At 42.0% G+C, this 17,613-nt stretch overlaps 1 protein-coding gene across 1 annotated transcript; it reads right to left on the minus strand.

The window, feature by feature from the left end:
• Positions 1-4,327: 4,327 nt before the first annotated feature.
• Positions 4,328-17,495, minus strand: LOC115191160 (zinc finger E-box-binding homeobox protein zag-1-like). The gene is made up of 6 exons (XM_029749111.1): positions 16,864-17,495; positions 16,271-16,401; positions 15,899-16,072; positions 11,219-11,371; positions 10,712-10,823; positions 4,328-5,819 (listed from the first exon to the last, which is right to left on the minus strand). The coding sequence occupies exons 1-6, from the start codon at positions 17,144-17,146 to the stop codon at positions 4,924-4,926; spliced, it is 1,749 nt and encodes a 582-aa protein (XP_029604971.1). The 5' UTR covers positions 17,147-17,495; the 3' UTR covers positions 4,328-4,923.
• Between the last annotated feature and the right edge of the window lie 118 nt (positions 17,496-17,613).

The raw sequence follows: 17,613 nt of genomic DNA on the forward strand, positions 1-17,613 counted from the left end.
ACAGTGATTGGTTGGTCATCTCTCCATGTGTTGTGTTCTGCTGGCTTCACAAAGCTCCTGTGGCCTCCAGTGAGATGTCCTTCACCTGAGAGAGTCACTGGGGGAAAAGAGGTGGTTAGGTTAGCTACTGTCAATGCTCAGTGGTATATTGTACACTACTGACACTGTCTAGAATTGGTAGGGATGTAAGGTAACACTTTGCATAACTTCTTAATACACTACTTATAGATCGATTGATTATGTTCCATGCATCATATCGTTTTCAATTAGTACATAATAGGAAATGCTGTAAATTAAGAATCTGGTTAGAATATGATATTTTGTCTTTATGCAAGATAGCTAAGAAATCAGGGGAATTATTGCATATTATGCAAAAACTGACCAAGACCCAATTTTGGTTAACACATCTAAAGTCACACATGGCAGATGGGAACGGGGCGACAGGCTGCGTCTTCTGCAAAATGTACCTCTTGCCATTCCTCTGTATTGGTCGAGGATCTTGACACTACTGGGATGATTGGCGAGAACGCGCTCTTGCGTTGTCCTCTCTGCGCGCTCCCGTGCCACCTTCAGTTCTTGTAGCTGTAGTTTCCTCCGCAATGCCCTGTTTTCTTTCTGGCTTTGAGTTATTTCCAAACGAAACACTGCATAGTCGTCGTCTACGAGTTTACAGATCTCTGCTACGGCTGCATTCGCTAACACCTCCATGATGGAGGCTATTTGCGTGTGAAAAACCATACAGTTAGCCATCGTTAGCTAGCAGCTAGCTAACAGTAGATAACATATATCAAACAAGTCCCGTCTCCAACGCGAACTAAACACTGCCTGTGGAAATAATGTGATGCTGTGCAGTAAAATTAATCATATTTTGAGTTACATGATGTTAATAAACGTCTAAATAACGACAATAAAAACGCTAACGTGGAAATTGTTATTGGTCAATGTTCATTTCCGTATAAACCGAAGAGAAAGGATCTTATTGGTTCTCGTCATAGGTCATAGGGTGTGGTTAAATGAAACATTTGTGTACTGTTTGAATTACGGTACAATTTATTATATTACAAAAATCTCCTATGATCAATCTTTCAAGATGACAGCAGACTTGTTTAGAAAGAACAGTGTGTTAGCAATAATATAGTAGAAGAATAAGGTCATTATTTATCCACATCACCTCAGTAAGGTAAATATTGAACTATACTTGTTCTTTCCTAGATCCTTATGGTAATTATTACAATACAGTGCCTTGCATAAGTATTCACCCCCCTTAAACTTCTAAATTGTGTGTTACAACCTGGAATCGAAATGGATTTAATTGTAATTTGTCAAAAATGTATTGAAAATAAAAATGTATTGAAAATCTGTCAAAGTGGAACAAAAATTCTAAAATAGTTTGAAGATGAATGAAAACTAAAACACTAATATACCTTGATTACATAAGTATTCACCCCCCTGAGTAAATACTTGCTAGAAACACCTTTTGGTAGTGATTACAGTGTTGAGTCTTCTTGGGTAAGTCTCTTGAGAGCTTTGCACACCTGTAGGCTATTGTGCAATATTTGCCCAATATTCTTTTAAATTCTTCAACCTCTGTCAAAGTGTTGGGGAGCATGGTTAGACAGCAATTTACAAATCTTGCCCTCGATTTTCAAGCAGATTTAAGTAAAAAATTTAACTTGGCCACTCAGGAACATTCATCTTCTTGGTAAGCAACTTAGATTTGGCTTTATGTCGTATGTTATTATCCTGCTGAAAGGTGAATTCTTCTGAGTGTCTGGTGTAAAGCAGACTGAAGCAGGTTTTCCTCTAGGATTTTGTCTGTGCTAGCTCCATCCTTTTTCTTTTCATCCTGAAAAATCCCAGCCTTTGCCGATGTCAATCATACCCTTACCATGATGCAGCCACCACCATTCTTGAAAATAAGGAGGCAGTTACTCAGTCATGTGTTCTGTTGTATTTGCCCCAAACATAAGGCTTTGCATTTAGGCAAAAAAGTTTATTCCTTTGCTGTGTTTTTTTGCATTATTACTTTAGTGTTTTGTTGCATACAAGATGCATGTTTTGGAATATTTCTATTCTTTTCATTCTGTCATTTAGGTCATTATTGTGGAGTCACTACAGTGTTGATCCATCCTCAATTCTCCCATCTCAGCCATTAAACTCACCAATGAGTTTTAAAATCACTGATGGCCTCATGGTAACATCCCTGAGCAGTTTCATTCCTGTCCTGCAGCTCAGTTCAGAAGGATGACTATCTTTGATGTGTCTGGGTGGTAATACATAAACCGCAGCATAATTATTAACTTGACCATGCTTAAAGAGACATTCCATATCGGATGTGTTATTGTTACCCATCTACCAATCTCTGCCCTTCTTTGAGGCTTTTCGAAAAGCTCCCTGGTCTTCATAATTGAATCTGTGCTTGAAATTCAATACTTGACTGAGGGACCTTACATATGTTGTATGTATGGGGGACAGAGGAAGGGTTAGTCATTTAAAAATCATGTCAACCCCTATTATTTCACACAGAGTGAGTCCTTGTAACTTATGTGATTTGTCTAATAACATTTTACTCCTGAACTAATTTAGGTTTGCCTAAACACAGGATGTGAATAATTATGCAATGATTACTGTATATTTTAGTATCCAATTTTTAGATTTAAAAAAAATCTTCCACTTTGACAGAGTATTTTGATTAGATTGTTGACGAAAAATGAAATGTAAAAAAAAAAATATTAAATCCATTTTAATTTTTGTTCGTAACAAAATTAGGAAAAGCCTAAAGGGGGTGAATGTTTAGTTGACCCCTTACATCACTACAAGTTACCACAAAAATATGCAGAACATTTGATGGTATTGTTAAATTCTGATATTAAAATACCAACACAACAGGGTAGTATGAAGCATAACAGGGTAGAACTAACACCAATAATGAATACATGATTTAAAATGAAATAACTTTTTACATCTTTACTGGACAAAAATAAACGCAACATGCAACAGTTTCAAAGATTTTACTGAGTTGTAGTTCATATAAGGAAATCATGGATCAGAAAACCAGTCAGTATCTGTTGTGACCACCATTTGCCTCATGCAGCGCGACACATCTCCTTTGCATAGAGTTGATCAAGCTGTTGATTGTGGCCTATGGAATGTTGTCCTACTCCTCTTTAATGGCTGTGTGAAGTTGCTAGATATTGGCAGGAACTGGAACACGCTGTCGTACATGTTGATCCTGAGCATCCCAAACATGCTCAATGGGTGATGTGTCTGGTGAGTATACAGGCCATGGAAGAACTGGGACATTTTCAGGTTCCAAGAATTGTGTACAGATCCTTACGACATGGGGCCGTGCATTATTATGCTAAAACATGACGTAAAGGCGGCAGATGAATGGCACAACAATGGGCCTCAAGATCTCATCACGGTATCTCTGTGCATTCAAATTGCCCCGATAAAATACAATTGTGTTCGTTGTCCGTAGCTTATGCCTGCCCATACCATAACCCCACCGCCACCATGGGGTACTCTGTTCACAACGTTGACATCAGCAAGCCCACACAATTTTACATTTACATTTTAGTCATTTAGCAGACGCTCTTTTCCAGAGCGACTTACAGTAGTGAATGCATACATTTCAAAAAAAATAAATTCTCTCCGTACTGGTCCCCCGTGGGAATCGAACCCACAACCCTGGCGTTGCAAACACCATGCTCTACCAACTGAGCCACACGGGATCACAGCACACGATGCCATAAACGTGGTCGGCGGTTGTGAGGCCGGTTGGACGTACTTCCAAATTCTCTAAAACAACGTTGGAAGCGGCTTATGGTAGAGAAATGAACATTCAATTCTCTGGCAAAAGCTCTGGTGGACATTCCATCAAAAAAATTGAGACATCTGTGGCATTGTGTTGAGTGACAAAACTACACATTTTAGAGTGGCCTTTTATTGTCCCCAGCACAAGGTGCAACTGTGTAATGGTCATGCTGATTATCTTGGCAAAGGAGAAATGCTCACTAACTGGGATATAAACATTTGTGCACAACATTTGTGCAAAATAAGCTTTTTGGGTGAATGGAACATTTCTGGGATCTTTTATTTCAGCTGATGAAACATGGGACAAACACTTTAAATGTTGTATTATATATTTTTGTACCTTGTATGAAATGGTTGAAAAACATAACACCTATAATAAGAATGAATATTGTGCATTAGTTTACTTTCTATTTATTTGATCAAATAAAAAAAATTAAATTTTTTTTTAAAACATTGTCAACCGGAGTTTGTAAAACATGAAAATAGATTATATATTGTTGCTAGCCAATTACATTACTAATTACAATTATTTATTCACATTTAATTTCATTACAATTACTTACATTAGGCTATGTAACTGTAATTAGTAACAAATGTATCTAAATATACATAAAATAAAAATATATTCAAAGATAAATAAATATTGACATTAGTCTTTTATTTGCCATCTTTCCTAACAATATTTAACAACCGATAGGTGCATAATCCTAACAGGGTGGAACCTTAGAGTGGAATAATTTTGCTTTACACCGTTTTTTCCCCCACCAACAAATGATGATACTTTCTGAACGTGGTGTCATTGTGGGAAGGGGCTGTTTTTTTAAAGGGGAATTCAGGGTTTCCTCCATATTCATTTAGCCATCTCCGCAAAAGATATGTACATTTGTTTTTATATTTTTGCAGAGACAAGCTTTTAAATGGATAGTTGTTGGCTCAATGACTGGAAGTCTACGGGAACAGCTAGCATGTATTTGTGGTTAATTAGTCTCTTACCTCAAGACACTTCACATGATAACTATATTTAATCTTAACAGTTTCCAGACATCCCCTAAGTATCTCAAGTGATACGATTTCTCCCAATTTATTAGACAACTTTGTCTGATAAGGCTACTCCTGCTGTGCATACAGGGAAACTGCCTCTCCTGTGTGGACCTTCAGATGCACCTTCATATTGTGGTGGTGGGAGAACCTCTTTGCACACTGGGGGCAGCTGTAGGGTTTCTCCCCTGTGTGGACCCTCTGGTGCCTCTTCAGGTTGGACGATCGGGAGAAACTGGCTGGGCACAGGTGGCAGCTGAACGCTTTCTCCCCCGTGTGCATCCTCTGGTGGATCTCCACCTGTTTGGGGAAACTGAAGGCTATCCCACAGAATGAACACGGGAAGCGCTTCTCTTTGGCACTGCCACCTTTACTGATTCCATCTCTACTAGTTTCATTTGTCAATGAGCTTGTGTAGCCATTTAGTGTTGAGGCATTGGCATTGTCTGAGGTCTGGTTTAACATTAGGAGAGTGTGAGGAGGATGAAGACCAGGAAGTGTCTGTGTTGTCGCAGGGTCCATATTCCAGTTGACAGATCCTATAGAAGGCAGGCTGAAGGAAGGACCTGTTAGAGGGTTAACTTGAGGCACCATCAGTCTCTCTGAATCACAACTATAGGAGCAGGATGGTGCATCGCTAGCCGAGTCTGTGTCTGTTCTCTTCAGCCGCATACGGACACCTCCCAGTCCACGCAGACCAATTTTACGCCTTGCCCTGGTCTCAGCCAGTCCTGGTCTCAGTTCAGTTGTTGCTTTGTGTTCCATTGTCTTTTTCTGGTTGTGGTTAACAGTGTTGTTCCCCAGCCCAGAGTTGAGGACGCTGTTCCATCCACTGACCTCCACTATGTCGCCTCTGGTCCTGGTCTGCTCAGTGATGCTGTCCCCTGGGCCCTTGGCGGCACCGGTCTGGGTCTGGGAATCCAAGATGTTCACCCAGTCTCCTCTATTAGCCTCCAGCCAACCACCTGCAAGAAGAGGTTACCAAATACTTTCCAAACATGGCAGAGAAAACGTAACGTTATAACTACTGTTCCCTGAAGGAGGGAAACCAGGTACAACATACTATGGGGAGTCGCACCCTTGCAACTTCGGTTGAAGGATCTACAATCACGCCTGACAAGGTCAATGAAATCCACGCCTCGCTGGACACAACATCTTCCACAGGATTAATTCCTTCAATTTAATACCGCTTTCAGGGCTTGACATTAACTTTTTTAGCCACAAGTAGGACAGATTATTTACTTGTCCGAAAGCTCAAGTAACTTGTCCCCCACCCAGTCCAAATCTCCGGCGTCCGGTGCCAAACTTGCTTGTGCGCCTGGGACAACAGGACTCTGCGCAACGGGAGTTGCCAGGGTCCCCGCCCTAAAGAGCAAATGATCTCCCCGAACCAAGGCTGCCTGGGCCAACAGAGAGCCCCAAGAATCAATGATAAACCCTCCCGGCGCACCCTCTCCAACGTGGGCTGAAACAGAACCACTGGCGGAAATGCATAAAGGAAGGTCAAAGGCCACTGGTCCGCCAGAGAGTCCGTTCCCAACGGGGCACTTGGGTCCCTCATGCAGAAAAAAAGACAATGCGCAAAGATCTATGTTGGCATTGCCGAACCGCTCCCATATCTGGGCAACCACCCAGGGGTATAGCAGATCCACCTGAGTTGAGGTAACCAGGAACATGCATCACCTGAAGTGAGAGCAAATGTGCACTGCTCCACCACAACAGGGACTGAGCCGAGGTGAGGAGGGACCGCCCATGCCTGTTGATGTATTATATTTACATTTTTGTAATTTAGCACACGCTCTTATCCAGAGTGACTTACAAAAGTGAAACCACACATTTCTGTACTGTTTTCGTACTGGTCCCCCGTGGGAATCAAACCAACAACCCTGGCATTGCAAGCACCATGCTCAACCAACTGAGCCACCGTCGTTAGATATGACCAGCACACAGTGGTGTAAAGTACTTTAGTAAAAATACTTTAAAGAACTGGTTAAGTAGTTTTTGGGGGTATCTGTACTTTACTATTTATATTTTGGCCTACTTTTACTTTACTACATTCCTAAAGAGAATAATGTACTTTTTACTCGATACATTTTCCTTGACACGCAAAAGAACAGGAAAATTGTCATTCACACACTTATCAAGAGAACATCCCTGGTCATCCCTACTGAGTCACTAAACACATACTTAGTTTGTAAATTATGTCTGAGTGTTGGAGTGTGCCCTTGGCTATCCGTCAATAAAAATAAAATTGTGTCGTTTAATTAATAGAAGAAATTTGAAATGGTTTATACTTTTACTTTTGATACTTAAGTATATTTAAAAGCAAATACTTTGACTTTTACTCAAGTAGTATTTTACTGGGTGAGTTTTACTTGAGTCATTTTGTATTAAGGTACAGTGGCTTGCGAAAGTATTCACCCCCCTTGAAATTGTTCCTATTTTGTTGCCTTACATCCTGGAATAAAATTTGTATCATTTGATTTACACAACATGCTAAATATTTTTGATTGTGAAACAAACAAGAAATAAGACAAAAAACAGAACTTGAGCGTGCATAACTATTCACCCCTCAAAGTCAATACTTTGTAGAGCCACTTTTTGCAGCAATTACAGCTGCAAGTCTCTTGAAGTATGTCTCTATAAGCTTGGCACATCTAGCCACTGGGATTTTTCCCCCATTCTTTCAGGCAAAACTGTTCCAGCTCCTTCAAGTTGAATAGGTTCCGCTGGTGTACAGCAATCTTTAAGTCATACCACAGATTCTCAATTGGATTGAGGTCTGGGCTTTGACTAGGCCATTCCAAGACATTTAAATGTTTCCCCTTAAACCACTTGAGTGTTGCGTTAGCAGTATGCTTAGGGTCATTGTCCTGCTGGAAGGTGAACCTCCGTCCCAGTCTCAAATCTCTGGAAGACTGAAACAGGTTTCCTTCAAGAATTTCCCTGTATTTAGCGCCATCCATCATTCCTTCAATTCTGACCAGTTTCTCAGTCCCTACCGGTGAAAACCATCTCCACAGCATGATGCTGCCACCACCATGCTTCACTGTGGGGATGGTGCTCTCGGGGTGATGAGAGGTGTTGGGTTTGTGCCAGAAATAGCGTTTTCCTTGATGGCCAAAAAGCTAAATTTTTGTCTCATCTGACCAGAGTACCTTCTTCCATATGTTTGGGGAGTCTCCCACATGCCTTTTGGCGAACACCAAACGCGTTTGCTTATTTTTTTCTTTAAGCAATGGCCTTTTTCTGGCCACTCTTCTGTAAAGCCCAGCTCTGTGGAGTGTACGGCTTAAAGTGGTCCTATGGACAGATACTCCAATCTCCGCTGTGGAGCTTTGCAGCTCCTTCAGGGTTGTCTTTGGTCTCTTTGTTGCCTCTGATTAATGCCCTCCTTGTCTGGTCTGTGAGTTTTTGTGGGCGACCCTCTCTTGGCAGGTTTGTTGTGGTGCCATATTCTTTCCATTTTTAATAATGGATTTAATGGTGCTCTGTGGGATGTTCAAAATTTTATAACCCAACCCTGATCTGTACTTCTCCACAACTTTGTCCCTGACCTGTTTGGAGAGCTCCTTGGTCTTCATGGTGCCGCTTGCTTGGTGGTGCCCCTTGCTTTGTGTTGCAGACTCAGGGGCCTTTCAGAACAGGTGTATATATACTGAGATCATGTGACACTTAGATTACACACAGGTGGACTTTAACTAATTACATGACTTCTGAAGGTAACTGGTTGCACCAGATCTTATTTAGGGGCTTCATAGCAAAGGGGGTTAATACATATGCACGCACCACTTTCACTTTTTTTTTTAAACAAGTTATTTTTTAAATTTCACTTCACCAATTTGGACTATTTTGTGTATGTCCATTACATGAAATCCAAATAAAAATCAATTTAAATTACAGGTTGTAATGCAACAAAATAGGAAAAACGCCAAGGGGGATGAATAATTTTGCAAGGCTCTGTATCTTTTTACTTAAGTATGACAATTGAGTACCCATTACACCACTGACAGCACATGCCGGCTCAACAAACGCAGGAGGGCCTGAGCGCCAGTACACCATCAGAAGTTCCAGGTAATTGATAAGCCGGGCACTCTGTGACACCATCCATACTCCCCAAATTCAGTAACCCTCGCAGTCTGTCGTGATCACCTTGCGGGACAACACCTGGCCCATGAGACCCCCTTGCGACAGTAGCTGGGGAGCCCTCCACTGGGACAGTGGAAGGCATGTCGAGGACACCTGAATTGACTGGTTTAGGTAACGAAATGCATCCAAGCGTGTTGCTAGCACCCAGCAATGGAACAGCCCCAGGGGAATGACCACCATCATAGAAGCATCATCCCCAGTAGGCGCAGGAACTGGTGAAAACGTACAGTGTGCCCCAACCGAAAATTGGGCCAAGCAGAGCTGGAAACCTGACAACCTCTGCAGGGATAGAAAAGTGCAATTTAAGGATGAGTCTAACTCGAGACCCAGGAATGGAATGTGCTGCAATGGGGTTAGACAGCTCAATTTTTTGGTTTACAATAAAACCTAGAGAATGAACATGGGGCACTAGCCTCTGTGGGTAACACTGCTTGTTCCTTTGACTGCTATCAGCCAATCGTCCAGATAGGCCAACACCCTCAGCCCCTGGCCCCTCATGGAGTACCAAAAAACGATGCTACTCTCGTAGCGCGAGGAGGTGGTTGTCCCCAAACTAAGTCCTCTTCCTCACCCGAGGAAACCCCCTGAGCTGTCCAGGGACACCATGTCGTCATCCGAACATGGGCCCTGTATGTCACCAAACCCACCAGCTCACCATTTCCCTGCTGGGAGGCTAGTTCCACCTTTTCCGACAAAAGCCTCAAGTCCCTCTCCGCTTCCTGTACCTCGGTCACAGCTAAGTTGCCAAATTCTTGGAAAGGAAAGTCGCAAGGAATGCTACAAGAATGCTACACGTCTTTCCAGGGAGTTTTCACACAGTAGGTGGCAATGCCCACACGGACTGGTTCGACATAGTATAACCCGCATGACTGGGGGCATGATCGTGACCTCGAACCCGGCTTAGCCATCGTCATCTCGGTCGCTTTCTTAGCCATCTTAACCATTGCTCCAGCAAACTGAAGAATAATAACTGTTTGTGATTAGGAAACTAACAATACCAAATACAAACTTCAGCACACAATGTCCAGGGGTGAGCACGCTCTACCACTATGGGACAGTTTAGTTGGCACAACGTAAGACGGTCACGTTTTCTAATTGCTTGTTTCAGTAGCGTGAATTGTTCCTGTTCACATCAAGGTGAAGAGTGGAATAGTTGAAGGAATGAATCCGAGCCTCATGATTATCACCTGTGGAAGGCGGAGCTTCCAGCGAGGTGCCGATTTCATTGGTCTTGTCAGGTGTGATTGTGGAACCTTCAACCGGTCACGAGAGTGCGACTCCCCATAGTATGTTGTACCTAAGTTGAGTGACTGAGGGGGAACTCATATACATTTTTATGTCAATTACCTGGTGAAGTTCATACATTATGTTTTTGTATATATCAACATAAGTTGTATTCATTTCATTTTATGAATGAAGAAAATAATATCCAGGCGCATCACTATTCCCATTGAAGAGGGCTCTATGCTGACTTTATTTTTACAAAGAGTAAGTATAAGTAAAATGTAGGCGCACAAAGAAATATAGGAGGACAATTAAAAATATTTCAGGTATTGAAACTAGAATCTTAAATTTTTCTAGGCACACTGATGCTCCTAAATTAAAATTCCACATGGCACAACAAAATATTTAGATGCATATGTGAGTAAAATGGTTGCACTGTAGAACCCTGTTTAGGATCTATGGGTTATATGTATTTCTCCCTTACCTTCCTCCCCCACCTTTAGTCCACTCAGCAGATCAATGCTCTCTGGTCCATCTTCTATTGTCTCCTCTTTGACTAGCAGCAGATCAGGCTTCCCATCCTCCATGTCTACTGACTGTAAGAGATACAGAGTGAGAGGATGTTGGATCAAGAAATCTGATATGAGCACCCTGCTATGGAGCATCTTCTGATTGGGCAATGAGGGATTGCGATAAGTACTATGCAAACATGCTAGTTGATTTGATTACTTGACACTCTTTAAAATGGTTTGATAATTCAAAGGCATGGTCCCACCCTTCTGAAAACATTTATCAAGACCTGGGCCCATATCCACAAAGAATCTGAGTAGAGGTTCTGATCAATGATCAGTTCCCTGCCTGTCTACACAGTCTTATTCATTATGATCTAAAAGGCTAAACTGATCCTAGATCAGCACTCCTACTCTGAGAGGCTTTGTAAATACGGGCCCTGACCTAATACCATTCAGACAGTAGTTTACAGTGGGCTCACCTCAGTGAGACTGTATGTGGTCCTGTGCTGCTCAGCTGGTTCCTCTGTGGGTTCAGGAGGGGGTGTAATCTGGTTGTCCTCCATAACCATGGTCCCCTCAGGGTTCGCCAGACCCTCCTCCTTCACAAACAGCACCTCTGGACCCTCCTCCTCCTAGAAGAGACAGGTGATACAGATATTACTTGTTAGATATTGTTAGATATTAGTGCATGGTCGGAACTAGAAGCACAAGCATTTCGCTCCACTTGCATTAACACCTGCTAACCATGTGTATGTGACAAATAAATGTGATTTGATGTACGTACATATACACACACACACACACACAGATAATAAATACACTTTCAACATGGAGTATTTACCCATCCCCAATACAGTTGAGTGCTATACTGTAGTTACACAATGACTTCATTGTTGTTAAACCCATCATGGAGGACATAAATATGATGTGAGTAAAAATAAGTCATCTATGTAAAGTCATCATCAGACAAACCTTAAACCATTTTGAAGTGTACAGTAGGTACAGTTGAAGTCGGAAGTTTACATACAACTTAGCCAAATACATTTAAACTCAGTTTTTCACAATTCCTGACATTTAATCCTAGTAAAAATTGCCTGTCTTAGGTCAGTTAGGATCACCACTTTATTTTAAGAATGTGAAATGTCAGAATAATAGTAGAGAATGATTTATTTCAGCTTTTATTTCTTTCATCACATTCCCAGTGGGTCAGAAGTTTACATACACTCAATTAGTATTTGGTAGCATTGCCTTTAAATTGTTTAACTTGGGTCAAACGTTTCAGGTAGCCTTCCACAAGCTTCCCACAATAAGTTGGGTGAATTTTGGCCCATTCCTCCTGACAGAGCTGGTGTAACTGAGTCAGGTTTGTAGGCCTCCTTGCTCGCACACACTTTTTAAGTTTTGCCCACAAATTTTCTATAGGATTGAGGTCCAGGGCTTTGTGATGGCCACTCCAATACCTTGACTTTGTCCTTAAGCCATTTTGCCAAAACTTTGGAAGTATGCTTGGGGTCATTGTCCATTTGGAAGACCCATTTGTGACCAAGCTTTAACTTCCTGACTGATGTCTTGAGAGGTTGCGTCAATATATCCACATAATTTTCCTACCTCATGATGCCATCTATTTTATGAAGTGCACCAGTACCTTCTGCAGCAAAGCACCCCCACAACATGATGCTGCCTCCCCCGTGCTTCACGGTTGGGATGGTGTTCTTTGGCTTGCAAGCCTCCCCCTTTTTCCTCCAAACATAACGATGGTCATTATGGCCAAACAGTTCTATTGTTGTTTCATCAGACCAGAGGACATTTCTCCAAAAAGTAAGATCTTTGTCCCCATGTGCAGTTGCAAACCGTAGTCTGGCTTTTTTATGGCGGTTTTGGAGGAGTGGCTTCTTCCTTGCTGAGCGGCCTTTCAGGTTGTTGATATAGAACTAATTTTACTGTGGATATAGATACTTTTGTACCTGTTTCCTCCAGCATCTTCACAAGGTCCATTGCTGTTGTTCTGGGATTTATTTTCGCACCTAAGTACGTTCATCTCTAAGAGACAGAACACGTCTCCTTCCTGAGCGGTATGATGGCTGCGTGGTCCCATGGTGTTTATACTTCTGTACCATTGTTTGTACAGATGAACGTGGTACCTTCAGGAATTTGAAAATTGCTCCAAAGGATTAACCAGACTTGTGGAGGTCTACAATTTTTTTTTTTCTCTGAGGTCTTGGCTGATTTCCCCATGATGTCAAGCAAAGAGGCACTGAGTTTAAAGGTAGGCCTTGAAATACAGCCACAGGTACACCTCCAATTGACTCAAATGATGTCAATTAGCCTATCAGAAGCTTCTAAAGCCATGCCATCATTTTCTGGAATTTTCCAAGCTGTTTAAAGGCACAGTCAACTTAGTGTATGTAAACTGACCCACTGGAATTGTGATACAGTGAATTATAAGTGAAATAATCTGTCTGTAAACAATTGTTGGAAAAATGACTTGTGTCATGCACAAAGTAGATGTCCTAATCAACTTGCCAAAACTATAGTTTGTTAACAATAAATTTGTGGAATGGTTGAAAAACGAGTTTTAATAATTCCAACCTAAGTGTATGTAAACATCTGACTTCAACTGTATTTGTTAGTGTGTAGGTATATTTAGTGTGTGTATTGATTATAAAGCACTTGAGTGCATGCAGTCAATAAAAGTCTCAGAATGAAAAGTCACATTTTTTGTTTATTAAACAGAAACAAGTGTTAAATACACCATATAAAAACCACACATACACATGTCTCAACAACAAATCAGCATGATTTTGATAAACTGCATTAATTGTCTCATGAAAAGTGTATTGGGTAAAGAAAATTAAGTAGTTGAATGGAGGTAATGAAATAGGCATTTGTGAACATCGCACACATATACTACCGTTCAAACGTTTGGGGTCACTTAGAAATGTCCTTGTTTTTGAAAGAAAATACCATTTTGTCCATTAAAATAACATCAAATTGATCAGAAATACAGTGTAGACATTGTTAATGTTGTAAATGACTATTGTAGCTGGAAATGGCAGATTATTTTTTTAAATGGAATATCTACATTGGCCCATTATCAGCAACCATCACTCCTGTGTTCCAATGGCACGTTGTGTTAGCTAATCCCCCTGTTGTGCTAATTAAAGAAGAAATAAAACTGGCCTTCTTTAGACAAGTTGAGTATCTGGAGCATCAGCATTTGTGGGTTCGATTACAGGCTCAAAATGGCCAGAAACAAAGAAGTTTCTTCTGAAACTCGTCAGTCTATTCTTGTTCTGAGAAATGAAGGCTATTTCATGTGAGAAATTGCCAAGAAACTGAAGATTTCGTACAACGCTGTGTACTACTCCCTTCACAGAACAGCGCAAATTGTCTCTAACTATAATATAAAGAGTGGGAGGCCCCGGTGCACAACTGAGCAAGAGGACAAGTATATTAGAGTGTCTAGTTTGAGAAACAGACGCCTCACAAGTCCTCAACTAACAGCTTCATTAAATACTACCCGCAAAACACAAGTCTCAACGTCAACAGTGAAGAAGCCACTCCGGGATGCTAGCCTTCATTTCTCAGAACAAGAATAGACTGACGAGTTTCAGAAGAAAGTTCTTTGTTTCTGGCCATTTTGAGCATGTAATCAAACCCCTGATCAATTTGATGTTACTTTAAAATGGACAAAAAAAAAGTGCTCTTCTTTCAAAAACAAGGACATTTCTAAGCGACCTCAAGCTTTTGAAAATAGATATTTTAAATAGTAAAAAGAAAGAAAAACCCTTGAATGAGTAGGTGTGTCCAAACTTTTGACTGGTACTGTTGTATATACTGTTTCACACTATCTGAATGCAATATTCTATCCAGGAACATTCAACACTGAAATCTGTGGATATTTTTGCTGACAATAATGAAAATGTATCTTTGACTTTAATGCAGGGCTTGCTCTAAACCATTCCTGAGTGGAATGGTTACTTTCTATGTTATGGAATGGGATGTTTTTCAGTTGGTGCATCCTGAGGGAGCTCCTCTCTGAGAACCTCTTCCCACAGTATGTACAGGCGAACGGCCTTTCTCCTGTGTGGACCTTCAGGTGCATCTTTAGATGGTTCTGGTGGAAGAATCTCTTTTCACACTGGGGGCAGCTGTAGGATTTCTCCCGTGTGGACCCTCTGGTGCCTATTCAGGCTGGACGAGTGGGAGAAGCGCATATGACACTGGCTACAGCTGAAGGGTTTCACCCCTGTGTGGACCCTCTGGTGGATTTTCAGGTTGCCAGCTTGGGCGAAACGCATGTGACACTGGGTACAGCTGAACGGTTTCACCCCTGTGTGGACCCTCTGGTGGATTTTCAGGTTACCAGCCTGGGCAAAGCGCATGTGACACTGGGTACAGCTGAAGGGTTTCTCCCCTGTATGGACCCTCTGGTGGATCTCCATCTTCTGGAGGCAGCTGAAGCCTTTCTTACAGAACATGCAGAGGAACTGTTTCTCTTTACTATTGCCTGATGTTTCTCCTCCTCCCAGAGCCTCGGCCCTTTGGTCCTTTGAGTTCAATACCTGATCGAAAAGGATGTGTGAATCGGAAGGCCCCATCAACGTGGACACTGGGTCGCGATCCCTGAGCGTGAGTAAAGGGGAGTTGGTCGCGACATTTGGATTTGTCTCGAAGGTTTCCCTGTAATCTAAGAAATCTCTGCCTTGTAAGTGTCCGTCTCTTTGACTATCTGCATTCCATGTGGGAGAAGCGTCGGCCTCCACTTTCACCTCATCTACAATCAGACCCTCTCCTTTCTTATCTAGGCAGCCTTCAGAGTGTACACCACTACTGTACCGGTTCCAGTCCCCTCTAGACAGATCAGTCTGTGTCTCTAAACCCAAGGGCATGTTGCCACGGTCCATGTCTGTAGCGTAAGAACTAGACTGATCACCACCAGTCTGTAACGTGTCACCATCTCCACGGTAATGAACCGTTCCTTGGCTTTGGTGACATATCGGAAAGTACTCTGAGCCGGGAGCAGGAGGACAGCCCAGTAGCCCCAGCCTCTCCGGGTCTAAACTGTGGTCAGATCCTGTATGGAAGAGCCTGTGTGTTACAGTTAAAGTCTCTGTGTCTGTCTCTGACTTGAGGACGGTGTTCGGCGTTCCACTGACCTCCGTGATGCTGCGTTGGGTCCTGGGCGGCGCTGGGGCGGTGGTGGGGTCCTCAGTGGCTTCATGGGGCACTCCAGCCACTCCAGTCTGGATGTCACTACTGTGCCGTGGGTCCTCCTCTCCTTCAGACCCCTCCAGCTTCACCCCAGGACCTGCAGCCTCTGCATCTGCAGACTGACACAAGAAGAGGAGGTTATTACCGGCACATGAGTTTAATTGGATAACAGTGTTGTAGGGAAGTCTCACAAGCTCCCCTATGGCAGATAAATGAAGATGTACATGTAAGCAAGTGAACAGCTGAGGGGAGCCTTTCTGAAGTAAACTGGACACATTTGATCTACTGTAATTTTGATGTAACACTATTACACTAACCTCTATCACAATAATGTGCTGGGTTGAGGTTCCACTCTCGTCATCAACAGTGATTGGTTGGTCATCTCTCCATGTATTGTCTCTCGCTGGCTTCACAAAGCCCCTGTGGCCTCCAGTTAGCTGTCCTTCACCTGAGAGTGATTGGGGGTGAAAGAGGTGGTTAGGTTAGCTACTGTCAATGCTCAACGGTGTATTGTACACTATTGTTACTGTCTAGAATTGGCAAGGATGTAAGGTAACACATCTCATAACTTCTTGATGTACTATTTGTTGATTGATGTATTATGTTTAATGCATCACATTGTTTTAATTTAGTAAATAATAGGAAATGCAGTAAATAGAGGAATCTGGTTATAATATGATAGGGTCTTTGAGTAAGATTGCTAAGTGTTAAATAAATATACTTTTTTTTTTTAAATATGGGGGATTATTGCATACTATTCAAAAACTGACCAAGACACAATTATGGTTAACAACGTACACCCCTTAGGGTCTGGAGGACCGAGTTTGGGAAATGCTGAGTTAACACATCTAAAGTCACACATGCGCATAGGAGAACGGGGCGACAGGCCCCGGACTTCTGCAAAATGTACCTCTTGTCGTTCCTCTGTTTCGGTCGAGGATCTTGACACTACTGGGACGACTAGCAAGGACGCGCTCTCGCATTGTCCTCTCTGCGCGCTCCCGTGCCGCCTTCAGTTCGATTAGCTGTAGTTTCCTCCGCAATGAGCCGTTTTCTTTCCGGCTTTGAGTTATTTCCAAACGAAACACTGCATAGTCGTCGTCTACGAGTTTACAGATCTCTGCCACGGCTGCATTCGCCAGCACCTCCATAATGGAGGCTATTTGAGTGTGAAAAACCATACAGTTAGCCATTGTTAGCAGCTAGCTAGTGTTATCCAGATAACATCTATCAACCAAGTCCTGTCTCCAACGAGAATTAAACACTACCTGGGATAATTATGTGACGCTATGCATTTAAATGTCATATTTTGAGTTCCATGGTGTTAGTAAACGTCCTAATAAAAACGCTAACGTGGAAATTGTTCTTAGTCACTGTTCACTTCCGTTTAAACTGAAGAGAAGTGATCTTATTGGTTGTCGTCATAGCTCAAAGGGTGTGGTTAAATAAAACATTTTGGCGCCCTGTTTCAAAAACGGTACTGTTTCTACGTTACATATCAAATCTCATATGATCAGTGTCTTTCAAGCTGAGAGCAGAATTGTTTAGAAAGAAGTGTGTTGGCAAAAATATAGTAGAAACATAATATAATCACCACAGTAAGGTAAATATTCAACTGTCCGAGTTCTAGCCTAGATCCGTCCTAATATCATTGTGTAAA

Source organism: Salmo trutta, chromosome 4, assembly GCF_901001165.1.
Source record: "Salmo trutta chromosome 4, fSalTru1.1, whole genome shotgun sequence".
NCBI classification, from domain to species: Eukaryota; Metazoa; Chordata; class Actinopteri; order Salmoniformes; family Salmonidae; genus Salmo; species Salmo trutta.

What these genes read in the sequence shown, in the direction of transcription:
- LOC115191160 (XM_029749111.1), bottom strand. Translation starts at nt 17,146, where the DNA reads ATGGCTAACTGTATGGTTTTTCACACTCAAATAGCCTCCATTATGGAG. An exon ending in CCCAACGCAGCATCACGGAG is followed by an intron (nt 11,372 to 15,898) that starts GTCAGTGGAACG and finishes TGTCTCTTCTAG; the next exon opens with GAGGAGGAGGGTCCAGAGGT. An exon ending in CCACATACAGTCTCACTGAG is followed by an intron (nt 10,824 to 11,218) that starts GTGAGCCCACTG and finishes TATCTCTTACAG; the next exon opens with TCAGTAGACATGGAGGATGG.